General features: G+C 40.9%; 1 protein-coding gene across 4 annotated transcripts; it reads left to right on the top strand.

The window, feature by feature from the left end:
• The first annotated feature begins 1,276 nt into the window (after nucleotides 1-1,276).
• Nucleotides 1,277-23,019, top strand: LOC114437935 (microphthalmia-associated transcription factor-like). Of its 4 annotated transcripts, none has more exons than XM_028408873.1 (10): nucleotides 1,277-1,575; nucleotides 10,561-10,798; nucleotides 17,811-18,026; nucleotides 18,110-18,205; nucleotides 18,536-18,653; nucleotides 18,771-18,863; nucleotides 18,956-19,009; nucleotides 19,123-19,198; nucleotides 20,083-20,230; nucleotides 20,440-23,019. In XM_028408873.1, exons 1-10 carry the CDS (start codon nucleotides 1,472-1,474, stop codon nucleotides 20,830-20,832), a joined length of 1,536 nt encoding a protein of 511 aa, XP_028264674.1. In that variant the 5' UTR covers nucleotides 1,277-1,471; the 3' UTR covers nucleotides 20,833-23,019. The 4 variants fall into 4 exon arrangements, with proteins under 4 accessions (XP_028264674.1, XP_028264673.1, XP_028264676.1 ...); XM_028408872.1 differs by having other exon boundaries at nucleotides 1,278-1,575; nucleotides 10,558-10,798; XM_028408875.1 differs by lacking the exon at nucleotides 1,277-1,575 and adding an exon at nucleotides 7,185-7,477.
• The last annotated feature ends 969 nt before the right edge of the window (nucleotides 23,020-23,988 follow it).

The following is a 23,988-nucleotide window of genomic DNA, read 5'->3' as shown; positions in this document are numbered from 1 at the left end:
AAGTTGTGAGTGGTGTGTGTGTGTGTGTGTGTGTAAGGGGGATAGAGGGAAGGAGACGAGCAGCAAAGTCAGGTCTGCAGAAGAAACAGAAGCATGAGGTTTGACCGAGTCTCCAGGTTCGTTTATATTTAAGTGCAATATACCTGCATGATTTCTTATAGCATAGATTGAACTGCAAGATACGTTCTTTTTTAAAAAAGTGATGCTTGTGTGTGATTTTAAGGCAGCTTTTGTGTGCAGCTGTTGTAACATCCTTCAGTCTGGTGACTTACTATAACCTCATGATGCTGCATTTAACGACATTATAAGGAGTCTTATCATAATTGTAGCAGGCTTTTCAAGGTCACTGTTCACATGTCTGCTTAGAGAGCTTGATCCTTCAAGTACAATATTAGCAATACCTGACCCTCTGTTGATTTCTTTCTCTTGTGTAATCATTTGAATGACCTAAAATGGATTGACAGCAACACAGGTTATGCAAATGCACAGATATTCAAATTACTGCAAATATACACAATATATACATTTAAAAAATTAACATTTAAGTGAATATTTGAAAGAAAAAAGGAAGTGTTGTTTATGTTAAATATGATGTAGACATTCATGTTTACTAGCTCAATGCATAATTAAAGCAGTGTGAGGATGTATATATGTACCAATTTTATATCAATAATGAATTTCAAAAGCTTATATTTCACTTTGCTACTACCACACACATTCCTGTCTAAACAAATGCAGCATGTCTCTATACTGCCAATGTGAGGTGTGCTGGAGTCATGTGGTCCAATGTAGTGTCATAGGAGCAGACATTGGAGAGCACAGCTCCTGATCTTTAGCAGGTTGGATGTTGGAGAATTTCTATAATAGACATGAAAATGATGCTTCTTCATTTCATGTTGGACTGACGCTACATTGAGACAATAGTTCATCTGGAAGGTCGAAGCAATGTTAAATAAGAGTACAGTGTGTGGCTATAGAGTTAGCATGCTAACTAATAAACAACACAACACTAGATATGAGACCTACCTGTCACTTTGTAACATTCATCTTTTTTACTTTAGGAAAGAATATCTTATTACTTACTTGTTAAATCAGGAGTCTTTATGTAACGTAAGCATATTATTCACAGTGGACAGCTTGAAATGAAACTTTGACACTCCTGTTTCACTAAGTGTGAGGGTATCAGGCTGTAGCAGCCAATGAGAACCATGCTGACATTGACAGCCGCGGTGCATTCTGGTACTTGTAGTTGAGGCGCCGCTAGAATAGGGTTGAGCCACGCTGTGCTCGCTGCCGCGGAAGACTACAGAGCTCCGGGTCCTGAACGAAGGCGGTTTGCGTTGACAGTTTGTCGGTACTAAGCGAAGTACGGCGGCACAAATATCGACAGTGTGTGTGTGTGTTTGTGTGTGTGTGTGTGTTTTTTTCCCCACTAAAGATTTAACGCTGTCCAAAGTTGACATCTGCAAGTATGCAGGCGGAATCGGGAATAGTTCCCGACTTCGAGGTTGGAGAGGATTTTCAAGAGGAGCCGAAAACGTATTACGAACTGAAGAGTCAGCCTCTGAAAAACAGGTCAGTTCTTTTGGCTGTGGACAGTTATTTCCCACGCTGCAGCGGTTTTGGTGTTGAGGTGATAATTGCTCTGCAGACTCTCTGACTTTCTGGTGTCCGTGCCTCAGTGAGGTTTTCTCTGGGGGATTTTATAGCAGGAGCAAAAGGGGGCTGCCCGTGGCGCTGGGATCTAGACTAGGATTTAACTTGCCGCTCGTTCCCTGTGGTTATCCTGCTGCTGCTGCTGCTGCTGCTGGCATGAAGTTATGCAACACTTGGGTGTTGTCTTGTCAACATCAACTTCAAATATTAGCTCGCAAAGGAGCAGACAGGTCAGGGTTTTAGTGAGATGCTGCTCAGGCTCATTTGTGCTGATGGCTGGATGAAATCCACAGCAGAATGATGATTTAAAGTGCCAAAGAGTGGAAAAAAGTGCATAACATATATCATTCCTGTGACAACAACAACATCAGCGCTCTGCGGTAATGACTTATTAGAAAGCTATTTCCATCTTTGGCACATTGAGGCCTTTCCAAACAGTCAGCACTGAGCTGAGTCAGGTCTCCTTGGTCTGATTTGACCTTTCACCCTTATCCTTAAAATGCTGCACAGCCAGTGTGACATATCAGTAAGTCTGTGTCATATTTAGATTCTATAAACAACTGACCTGCTAATGAAGCTCACAAATTATTCAGAGACAATTCATATAACCTTGTGAAATATAGAACGTTTTTCTACACATTTTGTGCTTTAGGTTGTGTTGTTTGTCGTGAAACCACAGCGGGGACATGACACATAACCTATTATTTTAGTGTTTAGTGCTTAGACAGCCAAGCTTTCCCCGTCCTCTCTTCTTCGTGTCTTTCCAGCAAGCTAAGCTAACCGTTCTACTACTCTATTCTTGTTTTTAAGCTGCTGTCACACCCGAAACACGTCCATATAGCTGCGCGTACCGCCTGTGGTTCGGCCACAAACGCCTTAGCTTGAAGCTTGGCACAGACGGATTTGTGTGAGTTTACGATCTCGCGAATATCGTGAGAGCAAAGGACTGTGACATGATACAGAGATACATCACAGGATTTTTTTTTAATCTCTTATGAGTTGCAGTTTATTTTAAGCTCTTGATGAAATGATGTGACTCCTCTGTGGGTGATTTTTTTTTTTGTTTTAATCATAATGAAACACTTTCAGTTGTGATTTTTACTGGATACGTTGTGAAACTCATCACTTGGCCTCCTTGATGACGACAATGACTGACAATGACACGTCTATTGACAAAAACGCTGTCTGATTTTCAGCATTTTGTGTCCACACCTCTCTGTGTTATGTAGTTTGGAGGTAGGAATGCATGGCCTCATTGTCAGGGTGAGACATACAGAGGACAGTGCACCACTGTGCTCACACAGAGCTCTTATTGCAGATGTTTGCTGTTATTTTTTCTTCCCCTCTGGTTCTTCATATTTTTCTTCCCAGTTTTTCTTCTTCTTCTTCTTTTTCTAATACTCCACTTTCTGTCGTCTTGGCAAGTCCTAACCTTTAACCCAGTTCTGCATTTTTTAAACTAATTTCTTCATTAGTGAAATGTCATTACACTGTTACACATACATGGGCTGATTCTGAGCTGTGTTGTTGCTGGCAGGGCAGCAGCAGCAGCAGCAGCAGCAGAATCGCTGCTTCAGGAGGATCACAGATTGTTTTCCTTTTATTTCTCTTTTGTCTGAACACTTGTTTTGATTGAAGGTATCCCACTTCCTCTTCATATCACATGAGGAGGATGACCCAGCAATAGTCACGATGACTGTGTGTTGTTAGACATTGTTGCGCAAAATGGATGGATATATAATAATGTTGATTGGTTATTAACGTGTCTTATGCCTTTGCACAAACTGCTTCCAGCTGTTTCTAAATTTGACTTCTTGAGTGCGACAAAATGTCATCCCAGCTTTCACAGATCTGTTTGTTTTCGTGCCGTCTCCGTATCGGTTTGACAGAGCACACAGGCTGCCGCAGACGGTGTGCCAGACTTTTTGTGCCTAATATAGATGTGAGACAGGCGGTGAAACTAGTCTTCTATGCAGTGTAAATAAGCTGTATAAATTTAGCAGTGGATGTGTTATATCTGAAACTGTGAGTTAGGGGATCATTTTTTTTTTTTTTACACCTTGAGAAAACTGAGGCTGGAAATCTTTGAAGCTCAGAGAAGTTTTGCTTTCTAATGTGTTAGGTAACTTTTGACGAACGCTGATTCACCATGATGTCTAAAAATAAAAAACCTCTTTAAGTCGTTTCCATTTCTTTATGTTCTAGCCTAGTCATAAGATATATAACTATGCAGATGTGATGTCACCCTTTGGTTTCTAGAGAGACAGGTTTGAGTCAATGAAGCTCATGCAGAAGTGTTGCAGTTCCACCCGCAGCCTCTAGAGGCTGGCTCCAAAAGCCCATAGGCTCCCATGTTAGAGTGGACATATACAGCAGAAATAAACACGTTTACAGCCTGGTCTCTATTGATTGATTTAAGTGCCCATTCTGTGACTTTTCTTGACACTTCTTTTAATTATATGGTGACTTAAAATCACGCATAATTATTGGTGTGATCGCCTTGAGCGACAGGCGAGTGCCGACTAAAAGCGTGACTAACCCGCCCACCTCAGCACCACTCATGCTCCACCTCTTCGTCTGTCTTCGGAGTTCAGGCAAACTGTGATGCTGCCAACATGGCGATGGTTCTCTCTCAACCTCCCACAGGCTTTGTCCATACACGTTTTAATTGTGTGACACCATCTCCCTCTGTCTCCACAAGGAATTAAGTTAGGAATCTGATGCATCCCTCATTAAAATCTAAAAAGATTTCTGTGTGAGCATTTGTGCTGAAAATGAAAATGGCGCATGCAATAGAATTTAAAGGTTAAATCTGAAAAGCAATCTCCCAATGACGGAATGCTCAGTCAGAGGTCCAGGGGTTATAAAAGCTGTGTGTTGGGAGCAGCTTGTTCCCGTGGGGAGTCCCAGACGGAGATGCCAAGGAGGCCGATATGTTTCGAGTATGATCTTAGAAAGAGCGAGGGGCTAAATGACACGGACAGGTGCTGGAGTAAAACCCGTCAGAACGACTTGTCCAGCAGTCGCAGCCAGTTTTACTGCGTCTTAACTTCGCCTGTGGCTCTTTGATGCACATCTCCTTTTACATCTGTACATTACAAAATACTGGCAAACGTTGCTCTTTTTTTGGATTTACTTTCAAAATACTGACCTGTGATCTCTGTCCACCTCTGTTGGAGACCAGCAGGAACTGCAGCAAAACTTCCTCCTTCAGTGCATGTGCTGCCTTTTATTGACATAAGTAATTAACTACACTGCTAAAAACTAAACCATAACTTCTAAATGATGCAACCAGAGATTATTTTATTGACTAACTACATTTTACTGCAGAATACATCCTTAAATTCTAACAATTGATAAGCTGCATCCTGTAAATGTTTGGCTAAAGTGACTAAAAAAAAGAAACTAAGTTTTTAACTTAAGTTAAATTTTGTGTGATCATTGATTATTAATTTGTGTGTGAAAAGACACCCCGCACTATATCTAAATTCATGCTTAAAGCCAAGAAAGACACAGTTACATATATTTTTTTGTGCTTATTGTGTGTTGAAGTCACATTTCTCAGATATGGTGCAGTTACAGTGTGAGTGGATGGTTTGTCATTTACTAAAGAAAACTATGGACAATTCTTTTAGGACTTGTCCGATAACATGTTCGATCTGAACACTTGTTTAAATGAACCTTGTGCAGTCATACAACCTAAAATGTGTATGAAACCCCTCCTCCTTCCTTTGGATGTTCTGTTTTCCTTCCCCACCAGTGAGGGGAATTACGAAGGGCACAGAACCTAATTACAGAAATAAGACCAGGCAAGTTCAAGTTCTGGTCCTGGCTTCCTGGAAAAAAAAAACACTTGCAAAGAACCTGATTATCTCTTTGGATGCTTTAACAGCTTACCCTGTTTTGTTGTGCTCTGGCATCTAAAGCTATTAGGCTCTCTAACAGCAGCGTGAACCACCTATATTATAAAAAACACATTTTTCCGTTTTCAGAAAATAGTAGAAAATATCAGCAGCACCAAGTCTGTGTCTTGATTGGTCACTCTAAACAGTGTTGCAAAATGTTTTTCTGCAGTTAACAGTGGTTCAGATGGTAGACCTGCATACAGATGCTTCCCATTATTATTGCCAACTGGTGTCTGGAGGGGACGATGCCAGCTGTAGTAAAATGAGGTGTGTATAATCAACGAGGTAGTCCTTGTGGATCTGTGTACTGTCATGTAGGGTCATAATCACCGGGGTGTATTCCAACAGAGAGGTTGTGTAGTCTGCCAGGAGAGCAGCACCTGCAGTTTGGCAGCTAAAGAAAACAGGGCGTGAGCGAACAGTTTGCTCTGTGGACTGTTGACACTGTCGGCTGTCTGCTCGCGTCTTCTTTTCTTTGTCGCTGACTGCTGCTTTAGATATAGTAGTTCTCACTATATTTTCCTTGCTCTTTGCCGTCCTTTTTAATATCTATGAGACATTATTAAGTTGTTTTGCCATATAAGAAGGTACAAACTTACTGTTAATTGTCAGAAAGTGAGGTGTGGCAAGGCAGCATGGTTTGTGTAGCGTCATTCATACACTGGGCAACTCAGGTCCAGAGGAAACAGTCTAAGCAGGGAAGCCCAGACCTCCCTCTCTCTCTCTTTCGGCCACCTCCTCCAGCTCATCCGGGAGGATACTGAGCGCTTTCCAGGCCAGCCGAGAGATGCAATCCCTTCCCACATGTCATGGGTTTTTGCCTCTGGGCCTCCTCCCGGTTCCACATGGGGCAGCAAATCATCCCACACCCAGAGAGGGCATTCCACCCTTTTCCAGCAGAGAGTTTAAAACCATTACAGACATGTTTAAGGACAGCTGCTTGGAATAACAAAGTGTGTCTGATTACTTTGTTAGAAGAAGTTAGACTGGTTTCAGGCTTCCAGATCAACTGCAAAAGTCATGCCTGAATGTAAGTCAAGTCAAGTCAAGTCAAGTCAGCTTTATTGTCAACTCTGCTATATGTGCTGAACATACAGAGAATCGAAATTGCGTTACTCTTCACTCCGCAACATATAACATGTAACTAAAAACTAAAGATAAATATAAAGTGTAAAAAAATGTACCTACAATGAGGCACACACAATACAATACAATACAATACAAGGCACATAATGAAGGCACAATGCAGTAAGAGTGCAAAAGATGTATAGTGCAAGTCAGTGCAGTTGGCATAATATAAACAGGAATGGTTTAACTTATAACAGCTTATTGAGACTGGTATGAGAGTGCAAAAGATGCAACATGACTGTAAAAGCAGCCCGATGGTGTGAAACTCACACCATTCTGTAAGGACGAGGTGAAGCTAAATGCAACAATGTCCTTAAGCTGATGGGGGTTTAATGTTGCATGTTAAATTAATGTAATGTGACACAAGTGTTAAAACAGTCTGTGGAGGTGTACACTGGACAGCTTGTGCTTCACATGTCGACACACACGTCTCCGACTGAAACACTATCCGTGTGGTTTCAGAGCAGAGTGTGTTGATGGACAGTGTGTTTCCACTGGGCGCTTGCCCTCTCCTCTGCTCTCCTCTCCTCTGTTCTGCTCTGCTCTCCACTGCTCTGGACGTACGGGGCTGGTCCTCCGCCTCGAACTCTGCGAGGCGATTGGAGATTCCAGGCCGGGCCCCGGAGCCTCCCCCCTCTGACACACTTTCCTGCAGCTGCACCACCACCACCACCACCGGCATGACTTTCACTGCTCTCCAAGGGCGGGTGGTGCACCTTCAGGAAAAAACAAACAAATATGGAGGCCATAGGAGTGCAAGTGTACAGACCCTGCTCATTTGACTGTCTGTGAGTAGCAGCTGTGATATTGTCGCCGTGCATAAAAGTGTGTTTTTTTTAGAACCTGTGTGTATTTGTGTGCAACATTTACATGTACATGTGAAGGACAGTGTGGGAAGTAGATACAATATTAGCTTCACAGGGCTTCTCTGTGTGTTGTATAGATGTATCTGAGTCAGACATTAGTTGATTGTTTTGACCTTAAATGTTCAACAATGTTAATTGACTGGAATTAGGTTGTTCTTGCACAGTTTTTGTCTCAGAGCTGGAGCTATTCTTTGATCAAAGAAAGGGTCATTAGGTGTGCAGCCTTCTAACATCTGCAGTCTGTTAATTAGCAGATATATGAGCAGTGTAGTGTGTGTGTGTGTGTATATTTGAGAGATTATTGTCGGGGCTTATGGCGGCTTACCTGCTATTTCTTCTGGATGCAGAGCTTTTCTTCATCATTAAATCCTGCATCAGCACTGATTGTGGTATATGATGGAGAGGCACATTCAGAGGAATCATGGGTGGGTGGGACTTTTCAACACTGTACAGCCATTGTTGTTGTTTTTTCTTTCTTTCTGAGATACACACGAACATGAGAGGAGGTGTGCGCACACACAAGAGTGAAAAAGTTAAAAAGGACAATAGAGCCTTTTTATGGGTTTCAGTGGTCCAATTGGCAAAAAGCCACCACATACACAGAGAAAGAAGGGGGGTGGGGGCTTTGTAGAGTAGGTTCTGATGGTTTATGCACACACACATGTCATTCTGATAATCGAGAATGTATTCTTCTCTCAGTAGACGTCCGTTAGTATAGAATTAAGTTCTCTCACGTGACAGTAAAAACAGGTATGTAGGTTGATGCACAGAACATAGTGCAGTTGTTAAGAATGCTCCCCAACACATATACGTCTAATAAAGTGCTGGAGGTAACCACGATTCTCTCAAGCACAGTTGAGGCAACTGGATCATCTCATGCCGTCCTTGTATCAGTGCAGTCCACTTTTGGGCCCAGAAGCACTGCTACGCCTTCGGCTTGTTGTTGTGTTTGACACTGTAAAAAATGTGTTTTCGCCCTGTCTGCCTGGAGGGGTGTGAAGATGTTTTAATTGGAAGAATCACTGCCAAAACTATTACAGCTTAGACTGCACGACTGAGGATGGACGCCCGCTGGCGGTGTGTGGTTTAAAGAGTTAAGTCTATTAACTCGAACAGTAGAGGTGAACATGATTCTGAGTCTGGCTCTAATGGCCAGTGAGCTAATTATTGGAGTCGAACATTGTAACACTAAGATTGTGTTTTTTTACCCAGTTGTTTTAATTTATTTTATACCTGTCATATGTGCTAAGATACAATAAATGAGATTTCTCAGCATATTGTATTCAAACAATAGGGTATAATGATGGATGATTTGTTTGCTGTTTTCCCCAGTTAATCCATTATAATTGTAAAAGATTTCCCAAGACTTCAATTTGATTTAAAAGTCACATTTTAATTGGAAAAAAAATACAAGAAAGGAAGTGAAACTCTTGGAATTCAAACACTCCAACAATGAAGTAGATTAAAGGAAGAAAGAGAAATCAAAGCCTTCATTTTTTGGCAGTGGAAGTGAAGAGTTTTAATATTAGATCCAGTGGCTTTTGTTTGAAATTTCTGGGATAAAAGGAAAACACAATCACCCAAAGTCACACAGACAAAGGAATTATGCATATAAGCACTAAACCTGATTGTATGTATTGGGTGAAGTACAAAGGAGCTACAGGGGAAAAAGGACCCAAAGTGCTGCAGTAAGTTTAGAGAATGAGCTAAAGTTCAGACTTTGTTTGCTTTGATTCCGTCTTTAAACGACCTTTGTTTTGTTAAATTAATTAGAGATGAAAAAAAATAAAAAATCAGTGGGTGTGGTATATTATATGCAGTGCTGGGGGGGCGGCAGGGGGGGGGGGAATTGTGGTATGCTGAGGGCTCAGTGAATACGCTGCAAGCCGAGCCTGTGTGTTTGACTCCAGTGGCTAATTAGTGCGATTACTGCACAGCTGGATTGGCCAGACGTTTTACTGAGTCTTATCAAAAGGATCATTCACTCGATGAAGGCTTCATCCCGACAACTTCTGCTTCAGCAGAGTCTCTCTATTTTAGGACTGCAGGACTCTGTCTGGGGAGCAGCCGTCTAAATTTAAGAGAGTGGGAAAACTGAAGCAGCCCTTTTTTCTGATAAATGTTTCCTCTTTTTGTTGCGTTGAAATCACACACATGTGAGTGCAGCAGCTTTCTAAACAGTTTGCATTTTTGATTATTGCAATTCCAAGCATATATATTGAACATCCGAGAAGCTGAAACCTGCAGACGTTTTTTTAGCAAAGTGAAAAAAATGAATATATCTGTAAGAATCAGAAAACCTTTTTTAATGACACCCTGCTGTTAAGTGAGCTCTTGTGCACACTCACTCTGCATGTTGCACCATTGTGTGTTTTGAATTTGTTGTTTGATTGCTAAGAAACCGTTGTGTATGGGCGTAACAATGAATTGACCGGTACACTGTTTACCTGAGTATTAGCATCATGACGATAAAGCTAGCTCTCTAGCCTTTAGCTAATAAAAACCATTGCACATATTTGCTTTGCACGGTTACATCATTTGTTGTCGGCTAAAATCTGCCTGAATCTGTGAACTGAACCACATTAGCTGGTGATATAACCTGGCAAGTTAGCCAGCTATCAAATCCAATCAGTTATCAGTGTAAGCGGCAAGCCAAGTGTTTAAGATGATATTTACTGCTTTACATAGTGAAGAAGTAGCGTTGAAAAGTCAGTGGTCACTAATTTTTAGTCAATTAATACATTGCTGCTACTAATTATTGCAAGTTTTTCCATTTGATCTCTGCCCCTTCAATCATCCTCCCTGCCAGACTCCTTTCATCTGCCTTCCCTCCATCTTGTTCTGCCTTAATCTTCCTCCTCTGTTGTCTTTTTTCCCTGACCTGTCCTTCCCCGATTGACCTCTCTCTACCCCCTCTGTTATCACTGTCTCTCTCTTCACCTTTCTAATCGGCTCCCTCTCTTACTGTCTGTGTTCACTCATCTGGCATCTGCCCTCCACAGCAGCCCGTCAGACCAGCACAGCTCCTCCAAGCCCCCGCTGAGCTCCTCGGCCATGACATCACGCATCCTGCTGCGGCAACAGCTGATGCGCGAGCAGCTTCAGGAGCAGGAGCGACGGGAGCAGCAGAGGCAGCAGGCCTCCCACTATCCACAAACCACAGCGGCGCAGACCCCCGCCATTAATGTCAGCGTCCCCGCCAGTTTGCCACCTGCTGCACAGGTGCCGATGGAGGTGCTGAAGGTAAGAGAACAAGTCTCTGATGGGAGGGAGGAGGGAGGAAGAGGAGGAGGAGGAGGGGGGGGGTATAATTATCAGACTGTTGAAGTTTTTACAGTATAAAGTTTCCACCTCTGGAATTAGAAGTTGTATGTATGTGTCATCTGTGCAGTCTGAAAAGTCTGGCTGTATTTATAGAAGTTATTGACTCTATGTGTGTGTGTGTGTGCGTGCAAGCGTGTGTGTGTGGACAGTCTGGCGGTTGTGGTTTTACTATAACTGTGTGTAAAAAAAAAAAAAAAAAAAAACACAGAGGAGTGAGTGAAGTGTGTTAAAATGCGTATATGGGGATTATCTTTCCTGAGAGAATTCCTCTTTAATGCATGCTGTGCTTCCAGCCATTTGGATTTAGCCATCTTTAATCCTATTTGCTCAGCTACATTCACATCTTTTCATAGCTTTGATTCTCTGGCAGTCCGAGGGACAGGAGACTCTTAAGATTTTCTGTACGAGTAGAGACCGGTGTGTTTGGAGGGGGTACATTTTAACCAGGCGGTTCGGTAAGTTTATCTCATCTTTTTTTACTGCAGTTGTAATATAGCATGCGTAATATAGCATTCATAGAAATGACCTGCGGCTGGGAAATTCTCTGTTCGTTGCTGTTTCGTGTCTTTCTGAGTGCATTTTACTCGAATTCAGTGATTTTTTTTTTTTTGAGGGTTTGGTGCTGTTTTGCACACATACTTGAAGGATTTTTGTAAGCTTTAGTGTTTGTGTTGCTGGAAAAGTCTGTTTTTACACAAAGTGATGCAGTGTGTGTGGAGTTAGTCAGGAGAATCTGTGTCAGATCTGTTCAGACTTTTGCTGTGTTTTAGTTTTTGGAGACACCAAAGATGCTTTTTAGTCATTTATTTTCATTTGTTTTTACAAAAATGCAAGCCGGGAATTTGTGTTCATTTTTGTACTTAATGTATCACAGTTGTGCTTTTAGCTTGATTGCCATAAATATTGAAGACCTAGAAGTCACAACAAGCCCTTAAATGACATGGATGTGATTAAAAAAAAAAACAGACAAAAGAAACATAATGTAGCTACTGCTTACAAAAGATATAATGTTACTGTTTAAACTTGAAATGCTGCTGCACAGTTTTATATCAAATAATCTCTGTTGAGTCAAATCCATCCACAACACGCTGGCAGATTTCATGGGTACTTGCTCAGACACACTTTCATCACCCTGGATGTGTGTGGCATGGTCCAGCAGCAGAGAAGGACAAATACAGTATATCCATTGAAAACATTACCCTCCTCATGCAGCATAAATATAATTTACTCTCCATAATCTGCAGCTCTTTGAGAGGTTTAGGACGCCCCCCCCCCCCTCCTCCCTCCTCTCCCAAGCCCCTCACCGTCTACTCCTTGTACAATACATCAAGTTAGAGTAATTTCTCTGCTTTGGCGAGAGCTTACAGACATTCTTCATTGACTGAAGTCGTCAAATGAAAAGGCCGTTCCAGCTTGGCGCTGTTGAGCTGCGTTAACCTGCTCCCCTGTCTGTGGGTAGATTAGCAAGAGTCCACAAAAAAGCTCAGGGGTACCAGGCAGAGCTGCTGGACCTCAAAAAGTGCAAACATTAAGCTCAGATGAGTTTATCTAAAGACTGATTGGACCCCTAATTAACCAAGTGACCTCTGACCTTCTGGGGAATAAGTAAGGGATCAGTTTAGGGATCAAGACAAAGGCGAGTACAGCCTTACCACACACCGAACGCTAATTCAGTAAAGAATGCCTGTAATTAGCCCCCACTGCTTTCATTCCATGGCATATTTAAGAGAAAAAAAACACACACACAGCTTTGAAATTTATGTAGGATAACTTCCTAAAAGGGTTAAAAAATGATTTCTGGATTTTTTTTTTTGTTTCAAAGGATTTATGGTGCCACAAAAAGAACAAAGTCCTCTACGACCCCTGTGCTAAATGTACGGTTCTTTTGGATTACACAGTCAGAGGAGCTCGTGACCAGAAAGAGATAACAGAGATGTGAATGAAGACAGAAGACAGACTGAAAATGTACAAATTGTTGTTTTATTTAATTAAACATACAGACTGAGAGCATGTCTGCTCTATATTGTTGAGTGAATTTAGTCACATTAGCACTTACAAAACTGGTTCACACCACAGTAATGTATTTATCTAAGGGTTTAAAGCATTTAAAGACATGTAGACCCTTGGATAAATGCATTCCTGTGGTGTGAACCATTTCAAGACGTACAACGTCAGTAATTTGCGAAAGCTTTCGCATGTTAGCATGACACTACGTCAGAGGAGGAGCAGGCCGCAGTTTGCTCTGATGTAGTTGCTCACATTAGCATCACAGTTGTTGTCTGCAAGTTCTGCAGAGCACGTTAGCAGCTTAACTGTGCAGACAAAGTGGCCTATTCTTCTAGTCTGCATAGCAAAATGGGGGCAGTCTTGTTAATGTATCCTTGGTAGGACCATCATGGAATGCCTGTAGCATGCGGAGACAAAAAAGAAAAAAAACATACAAATCAGTGTTTGTCATTCTGCGTCCTCTCCCAGCACAGCGGGACGCTTTGTGCTTGTTTCTGCCGAGTGTTTCTGACTCTTTTGGGGGTTATGTTGCTGATGCCCTCCAGCCTGTTGGAGGCTAAAAAACGAGCTGATAAACAACGAGCCGTCTTGTTCGCCATGGTTGCAGATGCTGAGAGTTAGATGTTGATGTCACATTTACTTAGGAAAGGGTACATTACGTTGGGGAAAAAGTAAAGTTCAGATCCTGGCTGCTGGCGCTAAGAATTCTCTGTAATCCATTTCTCTGCCCTGTGTTTTTTTCACAGGCTGACAGACTGAATGATTAGTGCTAAGGGATGTATCGCAGTATGCTGTGAGCAGTACTGCACTACAACCATGTTCAGACTCCTGGGTAGGAGCTCAGCTTAGCTTTTAATTTATTTTGCCATACCTAAAGCAGCAGTATGTACAGTATCGAGGGATCCAGCCTGAGGTCTGTGGCCCTTAAGGGGTCAATGTGACCATCCAATTATGTATGATAATTAGGGAAATCCCAGAGGGCTAAACAAGCCAGTCTAACTGAATACATGATGATTTACTACCCATGAGATTGTTTTTTAAATACTGTAATATAAAATAATAAATGGACCTGCTTAGCATTTCCATCATAATAATTATTTGGTATATAAAATAGTGATGCATATCCTGCCCACTCTGAGACAAAGAAAAAGGGAAGCAAGCTTGGTCAATTTAGGGCAATTGAAAAAAAGGAAAGAGTGAAAACAGCTCAGTTCTTAGACTGACTGCTCAAAATTGCACATTTTAAACAACCATATTCACTTCTCTCCCCTGTGTTGACTAAGAAAAGCAGCAAATCCACAGCAATTATGAGTATTGCTCATATCATTCATCAGAAGATGAAGAACAGAAACAGAGAAGGAGTCAAGACTGTTTTTGTTATTTTTGATGGGAGCACCTTTATACTTGTGACTTGTGCACATAATGCACTTAGTGGCCTCTTTGTTTCTATTTTAGGACTCTGTGTGTGTGTGTGAGAGAGAGAGAGACAGTTGTATAGAGCTCCTACAGTAATCCGTTGTACTGTTTTTTTTGTTTCTATTTTTAGACAAGGCCAGCTATCAGTGCTGTGGATGTGTGAAAAGACGTAGACAGACAGAGTCAGTGGCTCTTTGTGTCTGCGTCTAACAAAACTCTTTCTGTAAATGTGTGCTTACAGCAGTATTAGAAGCCCCCCCCCTTTTCCCTGTCTCTTCCACCCTCCAAAGGGTCACAAGATGAATTTAAAAGGTTGTGAGATCATTAACCAGACAGAAAAGAAGGGAAATGGGAGAAAATGTTTTCATTTTTTATAATCTTATGAATAATTTTGCTTTTAAATGCTTTGATGTCATTTAAATAAAAATCCAAAGTTGTATACAGCCCATTTTAACAGGCCAAAAATCAACAATTATCCTGTATATTTCTGCAGAAATTCAATATTTGTGTTGTTATCTAAAGATATAGCTACTGTTTAGTAGTAACAGTACTGTTCTTTTATGAGCATCCAAGCTATCTGAATTCATTTCTGGCATCCATACAAAATTTTACCAGTTATACTTTGTGCATTGCATGTTAGGATGATTAATTGATCTGTAGATCATCTTAAGGCAGGATGTGATGTGAACATTTGCAGCTGTAGAGCAAACCCGACCTTCAGTTTATAAAATCAGCTGCTGAACGACACACTGATTTTCTAGGAGGGGTTAGAATAGAATAGAATAGAATAGAATAGAATATACTTTATTAATCCCTTTGGGAAGGTCCCTCAGGGAAATTCGGGTACCAGCAGCAATACAACACCGACAGTCAGAGCTTAGAGTTACATAGAATACAATAGAACATAGAGCAGTAAAATAAAAGATGAGAGGAATTATTTACAAACATTGCACACCAGCATAGATGGTAATGGAATATGTACAGTAACAATAGTACAGTAAAAGTAAAAGATGAAAGATGGTTGGAGTGATGGATGAGATTTTCCTGATTTGTGGATCATGAGAGAAACTGTGAAGTAGAGGAGGAAACCTGGCAGCATGTGTTGGATGTGTGCACATATCAGCTGTTATCACCAAGCCTTTTAAATACAAATGTATTCATGTTCTAACATTAGTGTATTAACACAAAACACGCTGTAGATCTGAATAGATCTGAATATTAATACAGTCATATTTAACAAAAAATCTAACATTTAATTACAAATAATAACAACGTATATGTATGACAATATATCTTTGATTAAGTTGCTCAAAAGTTTGTACTTAAATGTTGCTATTCATACATTAATGTTATGATCCATAATGAGAACAAAGCTAATTGACCACTAATGAAGCTCATTTATTAGCACAGAGCATGATATCATTGTTTTTAATGGGTCATTGACACGCTGTTGAATATGCCCCCCTCTGTGGTGTCAGCTTTTTTACAACCACATCATGACAGTTTACGGCCCAAGGTGATCTCAGTCACACCGTAGCGATACACACAGTATGTTAATGTAGCTCACATGAGAGTCCCCCAGCAGAACAATGATGCTGCACCTGAGCACGGAGAAGGAGCCCTGAAAGAGGTTCTGTTCCGCTGACAAGTGGGTCCTTTTTCAATTGTTGTTTGTAGTCTAGACTTAGTGCTCCCTTTATTAGGTTACACCTGTGGAATCTGGTGTATGTTCAGAAGGTCCGCCGTTAATTCGCAGTTTGTTAGTACTGCACTGAACTACGCGCACCGGTGATTTTTGTTTTTGTTTTTGAAACACCTCTGTATAATGTGCAATGCACCATAGCACATCCAGGCTCAACACAAACCCTTAGCCCTCAGTTCATCCTGCTCTCTGATGGTCAAGTGTCAGTGTCATTCTTTGCTGTTAATCCACATGGGTTTATAATCTGTATGAGAAAACAGCTCTGTGGGTAGTACTGCTCCTTCCTCCCCTAATGCAACAATAACTACACTCTAACACACACACAGAGGTGTTGCACACCACACACTGCACAGCCTGGCTCCAGCTGATTAGCATGCTAACATTAGTAGATATCTCTGCAGCACAATACATTTTTAATGTCACATTCTATTGATACATTTTATTAATATTTCAAATGCTTGTAAAGCTTTAATGCAGCAGGTGTGACAGACAGTCGATATGATCATTATTTTAGCAGTGGATGGATAACATGGACACATAAGCCTCCATCTGGTTTTATTTACATTATTGAGACGTCGTCAGAGGTAGTGAAGAGTCCTCCCAGAGCCCGTGACCTCTGCTTAATGAACTCCATCCTCCATGGGTTTATTGCAGAACAAATACATAATTTTTCAAAATGAAGTAGCTGTTATTCATTTGGCTTTGAGACGATTAAAATGTCACTTAGAGACACGAGGAGATGCAAGCTCGCAGACAAACAAGGAGCAAACAGACTTCACTCTGTGTGCTGTGTTGAAGTGGGAAACACACGCCGAGCGTCCACATGGGTTAAAAAAAGTGGATGGGGCAGAGTAAGAGCCTCCAGGCGAGTCTCAGTGAAAGAGGTGGTCTTCTTAAACAAAGGATCTGACTGTTAGCAGCACATCCTGACATCAAGTGATACACCATAAAAGGAATACATGCAGATTTTTACATAAAACAACACAAATTTGTAAAAAAAAAGGCTCATTGTGTTCTGACATGCATAACTAATGACTTCGCCTGCCCTTTAAAAGATGAGCTGGATGCATCTCTCCTCATACGAGCAGGATTAGTCTTCTGGTGCCACCGAGCAAGAAACAGCTACAGCACTTCTCCATTTAGATACTTTATCTTTATTTATTATTTTAAAAACAAACACAGAAAAATGATGCTTGAGATGCTTGGATACCAATCTTATGAGGTACGTTTAACATCGAAGTGTAACATTGAAAACAATAATGATAAGAATTGGGCTAAATTTTTAAATGTGTTTGACAGAATTTGAGGTTTAAAGTTAGACTTCAGAGTGAGAGCCGCCTGCCTGCTAGCAGCTCTGCTCCATTTTAAATTGTGTTACAGCCTGACGAGCACAAACATTTGAAGTTTGTTTATTCGCCTGCAGATGCTTCTCTGGATCATTAATGCTGTGTTTGTGTGGGGGATTAATGATGCACAGAAATCATATTTATCCACAAACAGGGAAGTGCAGAGACGGCTCAGAGTTTTCTTACTTTTAAACCTGAATGTAGACAGTGTGTCAGTAGAAACGTTACGCATCAGTGTCAGGTTTATTTAAACATTAGTCATCACTGTACAATACAAGGGACAGACGAGACTTTTAGCTATATTTAGATGTATTTTAATCTAATAAAAGATGACTTTCTGACAGCGCACATTAAAAAAAAAAACCTTGAAATGAAACTCCTCCTTTCATTTGAACACACACTAATCGTTACACCAGATGCTTTTCCAGACACTAAATAATCGTATTTTCTTCCTGTTTAGGTCCAGACTCACTTGGAGAACCCAACTAAGTACCACATCCAGCGTTCCCAGCAGCAGCAGGTGAAGCAGTACCTGGGGAAGCTCGGTTCTCAGGTATTGAGCTTGCCCTGCCCCAACCAGTCCTCTGACCACGGGGGCATGCCGCCAGGGCCGGGCAACAGCGCCCCCAACAGCCCTATGGCCTTACTCACCCTCAACTCTAACTGCGAGAAAGAGGTGAGCTCTTCTTTTGTTTTGTTTTTTTGTGCACATTGTCTAACAGTTCAGCCAAACTGATGTGTGCCGCCTCTTTATTTTAGATGGATGATGTCATCGATGACATTATTAGCCTGGAGTCCAGTTACAGTGATGACATCCTCGGCCTGATGGATCCAGGACTTCAGATGGCAAACACAGTGAGTGGAGGGCAGTCATAATGTTGGCCCAGCATGCAGACCCAGCACTTTGAAAGGCCGCCACATGATGGCGTGTCAGTTTGGTTAAATTTTAATCTGGGTGTAATGTTAGAAAGAAAATCATCAGCCTTTAATTCCCTGTAAGAACAACATTAAGGCTCATTTGCATAATGTAACATCTCACCCTCTCTCACTGTGTAATGAGCTTGTTTCATGTCACCACCCCTGTCATTACGCTTGTCCTGTGATGCCGATTAGCATCTACACAGTAGAGGTGTGATCTTTGCTCAGCAGTTTCTTTGCTCCACCCCCATCCCCCCCAACCTTCAGATACCTGTGCCCACTAACCTCATGGACATGTATGGAAATCAGGGGATGTCCCAGCAAGGCCTGCCCATCAGCAACTCCTGCCCAGCCAACCTGCCCAACATCAAAAGGGAATACTCCGGTAAGCAGCTCACAGGACCACCTGTGTTACATCATGTTGCACCATAAATGTGAAACTGTTCTCTCCAGGTTTTTCTGTATTTGTATAATAAAAAAAAAAACATTATTTATCACATAGTGTCACAGTCCCCGGCCATCATGCACATGCTGGACAAGTCCGGATCCTGTGGCAAATTTGACAACTATCAAAGGCCTGAAGGGTTCCCTGTGGGTACGTCTGATTATTACTTAGCTTGAATACACCTGAAGTGAAGCGAAGTGGTGTGAATCCGATTTATTAATCAAAATGGTTTGTTCCAGCAGCTGAGGTACGTGCTCTGGCAAAGGAAAGGCAGAAGAAGGACAACCATAATTTGAGTGAGTTCTGATCGCGCTACACATTCTTGGTTGCCATGATGATCATTCTGAAAATATCTTTAAATAATTGTTGTTGACACTGACTCATGTTTCTGTATGTTTTTCTTCCATAGTTGAGAGAAGACGGCGGTTTAATATCAACGATCGAATCAAGGAACTGGGAACTTTAATTCCAAAATCCAACGACCCGTAAGTTACTTTTTTAAATCTACTTTTTTTTATTGTAAAAAGTTGAAGAATGTTGTGAGTCTTGTGCACAAAATGCTGAGTTTATCTGAAGCTAATATCTGTTTTTGTATAAATACATAAACGATACAACAAAAATACAAACATGTAATCCTAATCCTGAACCCGAGATAAACATGTTTTGTCACACAGATGTTTACTGGGAGTAAATGATAATCGTAATTAATCATGGATCATATTGACACAGACCTCTGCCTGTTCTCATTCTCTGCCCTTTGACCTCGTCTGCAGCTCTGGGAAGATCTCAGGGGTTTTCTTTTGTTTTGTCTAGTCAGTCATGGTTGCTTTTCTAAACTCAAAATGGGTGCTCCACCCACCTACACACACACACACACACACCTCCAAGCACACAGAGACTACCTTTCACAAACAGATCCGGCTGAAATAATTGCACACAATAAACAAAAGCAAACATACAGATGCACATTTTAGAAGTTCAGCATCTGTCTCTAAGGCTCCTCCTCAAGGTTCCACTTGTAACACGTCCTCACACCATTACTATGGAGGACTTAGTGGTCCACTGTAACATTCAGTTTTTCAGGGTCATCCTTATGACTGACCTCCTGACCTCCTTTGGGGAAAAAAACAAAAAGCAGCTTTTAAATTCTGCAACAGCTGACCTCTGCTCCCTGCACAGCAGCTCTGCTCCTCCTCATTACCCTCCTCTGTCTCTTGTTTTATAGCTGAACAGACATAAATCAGACTCATGTGGAGTTCCACAAACGAACACACTTTGTCTCCTGATGTTTGTGCGCATCAGGCTCTGATTGTTTGACATTGATACTCTTGTTTCATGTAAGATTAATGGTTCTCTGCACTGTTTTCAGAGATATGCGCTGGAACAAAGGCACCATCCTGAAAGCGTCGGTGGACTACATCAGGAAGCTGCAGCGGGAGCAGCAGAGGGCAAAAGAGCTGGAGAGCCGTCAGAAAAAGCTCGAGCATGCCAACCGACACCTGATGCTGAGGATACAGGTAGAGAGACTCATGCTCATCAGTCAGAGGGATGGCAGCTTTTTTAAATGAGCCTGACCTGACAGACAGAACGCCTCTTACACTTCTGTTAAATATACAATGCCTCAAGTAGAGTTCAGATTAAAATTAAGATTAAGACTAAGAATGTTGCTGTGTAATTGATAGTTGAATGACTTCCTGGCTAACGTGTGTGTGTTTTGTTTTTGCAGGAATTAGAAATGCAGGCTCGCGCTCACGGTCTGGTCATTTCATCTTCAGCTCTCTGCTCCGCTGATCTCGGGGGCCGCCCCATCAAACAGGAGCCCGCACTGGAGGACTGTCACCAAGACCTGTACACGCTGCACCCACACCACCAACACCCCGCCTGCATTCCCGAACCGACCGGCACCCTGGAGCTAAATGAAGGCCACTCTAACTTTACCGACGGCCACTACAGCGTTCACGGCAAGCCCGGCTGCAAACTCAACGACATCCTCATGGAAGACACCTTATCACCGGTGAGGGGCGGGGACCCTTTGCTCTCGTCCGTCTCTCCAGACGCTTCAAAAGACAGCAGCCGCAAGAGCAGCGTAAGCATGGATGAGAACGAGCAGGGCTGTTAGCACCCCCTACTGGAAGACACCTCAACCTGCATCTTCAACCCTTCCATCCTGTCAGCAGCCAGCACACACACACTCAGCTGCTGCTGGAGACGCTTTCTTCTGTTGTTGTTTATTTGTTTGTCTGTTTTCTTCCCCTCCCATCTGTGTTTACATGTGTTGGATCTTTTGTTTTGTCTTTTCAAGCCTTCAACCTTGATTTCAAGGACTGATTTTAAAAGTGTTTAATCAATACTTTGATGACAATGAGTTACAAAAATAGAAGTTTTTATATTTAAAAAAAGAATGCTTTATCTTTGGATAGAGGCTAGATTATGTTTTTTTTTCTATTGATTCCAAAGAATCTAGGGAAATGATATATAATTATAATTCATGGTCAACATGTAGATATTTAGTGGTGAGATAAACACTGCTTTTTAAATCACTAGCAATAATAGAAGAAGAAGAAAAAAAATCTATTTATTACTATAGTGCTTTACACTCTTCGTGTCTTAGCTTAAACTTGAATGTGCCGATGCCTTATTCAGATGCGTACACATCGTTGTCGTACTGCTATGCACATGTGTTTTTGCCTTCGTCTGTGTCAGTCTTCCAGTTGAAATCTCTCGCTTGATAAAAAAAAAAAAGTAATCATTCGTAGATTTGATCTTATTTATGTTATCTATGTAAACGGGACTTTATGTACACATTCCCCTTAAAATAATTAATTTATAACAAAGTATTTAAAAGAGCGTGAGATGATAAATAAAAGCACATACATTTGTTTTACATTTTTCTTAAAAATGTCTCCTTTAAAATTCAATTAAATTGAAATGAACAAAGTTTATTATTAATTAATAAGACAGAAAGATCACCCCTGACTATCAGTACATTCCTCTGAATTACTAAATTGAAGTCAATTAAATGAAATGTTCTGTATGAAGATCTGAATATTCTGTCAATCTTTTTGAGTCATTGATGATTAACAGTTAATTATTATACACACATGCTTCAAATGCGTCCATCAGTTTCCTAAATTATTTTTTTTTTATACCACTTCAGTGATATTTCACATTCAGGATGTTTTTTTTTTTAACATTTATATTGCCAAGGAGTATAAGGAGACCGCTTTGGGATTTTGTATGACGTTGTCAGAACACTGGAATGACCTCTGTACATTGAAACGTGGTTTGTTCGCCTTCTTTTTTTTTAATGTAAGCATAAACTAACTATTGTATTTGGCTTGTCAGATGCAGACAGGATATCGTATGAGGCTGTAGATTGTTTATGGTTGTTGTTGTATAGTTCTGCAGTTTGCAGCGTGTTGCGTAAAGTTGTACGCCTACCTGCCACACACACACACACACACTGCACAGCACAGCCTCCATGATGTCAAACTATGCAATGGTTGAAGTTGTGCCTGTTAGCGAAGCAGCATTACGTCTTGAATAATGTGATCTCTTAATGAGTCAAAGTAGTCGAATCTTTTCATTTTAAGTGCCTTACCGTTGTTTCTGTTACCGTGGTGATGTAAGAGGAGTGATCGTTGATGTTTATATTGGTGAAGAGGTTTTGTCATAACACTAGTAAGTCTCTCAAGAACCACAAGAAAGGATTATTTATGATGGGACTCCAAAGTGTTCAATAATCAAGCAGTATGAAGTAAATAGTCCTAGTCACAGAGTCAGATATATAAATGATCAATTATATTGTAAAATAATATAATAAATTGTAATTCCTGTTCATAATTTCTAAATTTTTGTAAAATTATTTTCATGACTTGTCTCTTTTACTCTAAGAGCAACAAAATGTATTTAGCTAGCTAGCTTCTGTTAGCAAAAACAAACAAACAAACAAACACACAAATAAACAAACATCACTAAAATACTTCCTGTTAGTCGTAGATGCTACATTTTTATCAGGTTGTCATCATTGTGAGCATGTTAGCCTGCTGCTAGCCTTAGCATTTAAAGCAAAAATGTATTCATCATATGATTTTCACAATATTTATTTAGCATTGAACACTTTGGAACTCCAGATTGTGTTGTTGTTGTTGTTGTTGTGCATTTTTGTTTCATCTTGTACACTGAAGGCAGTGTTTCCAAAGTCGTACCGAGTATTTAGAATCCATGTGAGACTAGTATGAATGTAGTTACTGCCAAATGATGTACGTGCCAAACGTTTATATGAAGACAGCAGTGTTTAAACCTGCAGTAGTGGTGTTTTATTTTTCCTCTATAGCAATACTGTATGTGGAGCATGATGGCAATCATGGCTGTCAGTGAAGTACAAATATGTGGTGGAAAGAGTAGTTTTAAAAACACGCCACTCATCCTCAGTAATATCTTTTTAGACTGTATCTAACAGGGTTTTTGTGTCATAGATGAAGTACAGCTTCAGTGGACTGCAGACTGGTGACACCGGTCCAAGTCTGAGCCTTAACACCACACACACACACACACACACTTAGGGGCCTGTAATCCGCAATAGATAAATCAAACAACCCTGAAATGTGACTGTTCAGAAAGATTACCTTCACCTTTACTGATTTATTACATAAATTATTATTATTATTATTATTATTACGGCACATTATGGGGAAACCACTAATGAAGATGCGTGTTAGATCTGTCTGCTCATTCTCATTCCTGTGGTTCATGAAAAATCAAAAATGGCGCTCTCTGCTGGTGTTGCTACTGTTTTTATTGTTACAGTTTCTGAGAGATGAATGTAGCAATGGTTACTGTACCCACTGGTTTCAGATTAGCAAACTCACTGGTACTCAATGTGGAAACTATCTTGTGAGAAAAATATTAAAAGTTTTATTTGAATGCTGGTAGAAGCTGTGTGTTTATTTTACCTTCCATGATCCAACCGTCCAATATAAAACTGACTGTGTTTGTTTTTTTTGTTTTTTACATAAGGTACATAAAAAGGTGTTTAGTATAAGAGCTGACACTTTCAAACCAGGTGTGGGCTCAAATACACCTTGAGATGGAACACTTCACAAGCTCGGACTGCTGATGGAGAAAATGTATCTGTGGATGCTTTCATTCATCCAGGTCATAGTCATTTCCAAAAGAGATGGAAAAAATTGTTCAAACAGTACAGAGAAAAGGTCACTTGCACTTTGCACAAACAAGGAAAACAATACAAAAACTAGAAAGGGCACTGAATGTT

The sequence above is a fragment of the Parambassis ranga genome, chromosome 7 (genome assembly GCF_900634625.1).
Source record: "Parambassis ranga chromosome 7, fParRan2.1, whole genome shotgun sequence".
In the NCBI taxonomy this organism is placed as follows: Eukaryota; Metazoa; Chordata; class Actinopteri; family Ambassidae; genus Parambassis; species Parambassis ranga.
The sequence above is the reverse complement of the archived record's forward strand: the minus strand, read 5'-3'. Positions and strand labels throughout refer to the sequence as shown.

Excerpts from the sequence above, each read along its gene's own strand:
- LOC114437935 (XM_028408872.1), top strand. The coding sequence starts at position 1,472 with ATGCAGGCGGAATCGGGAATAGTTCCCGACTTCGAGGTTGGAGAGGAT. Across the intron at positions 1,576-10,557 it reads AGTCAGCCTCTGAAAAACAG|CAGCCCGTCAGACCAGCACA; the intron begins GTCAGTTCTTTT and ends TGCCCTCCACAG. Across the intron at positions 10,799-17,810 it reads TGCCGATGGAGGTGCTGAAG|GTCCAGACTCACTTGGAGAA; the intron begins GTAAGAGAACAA and ends CTTCCTGTTTAG.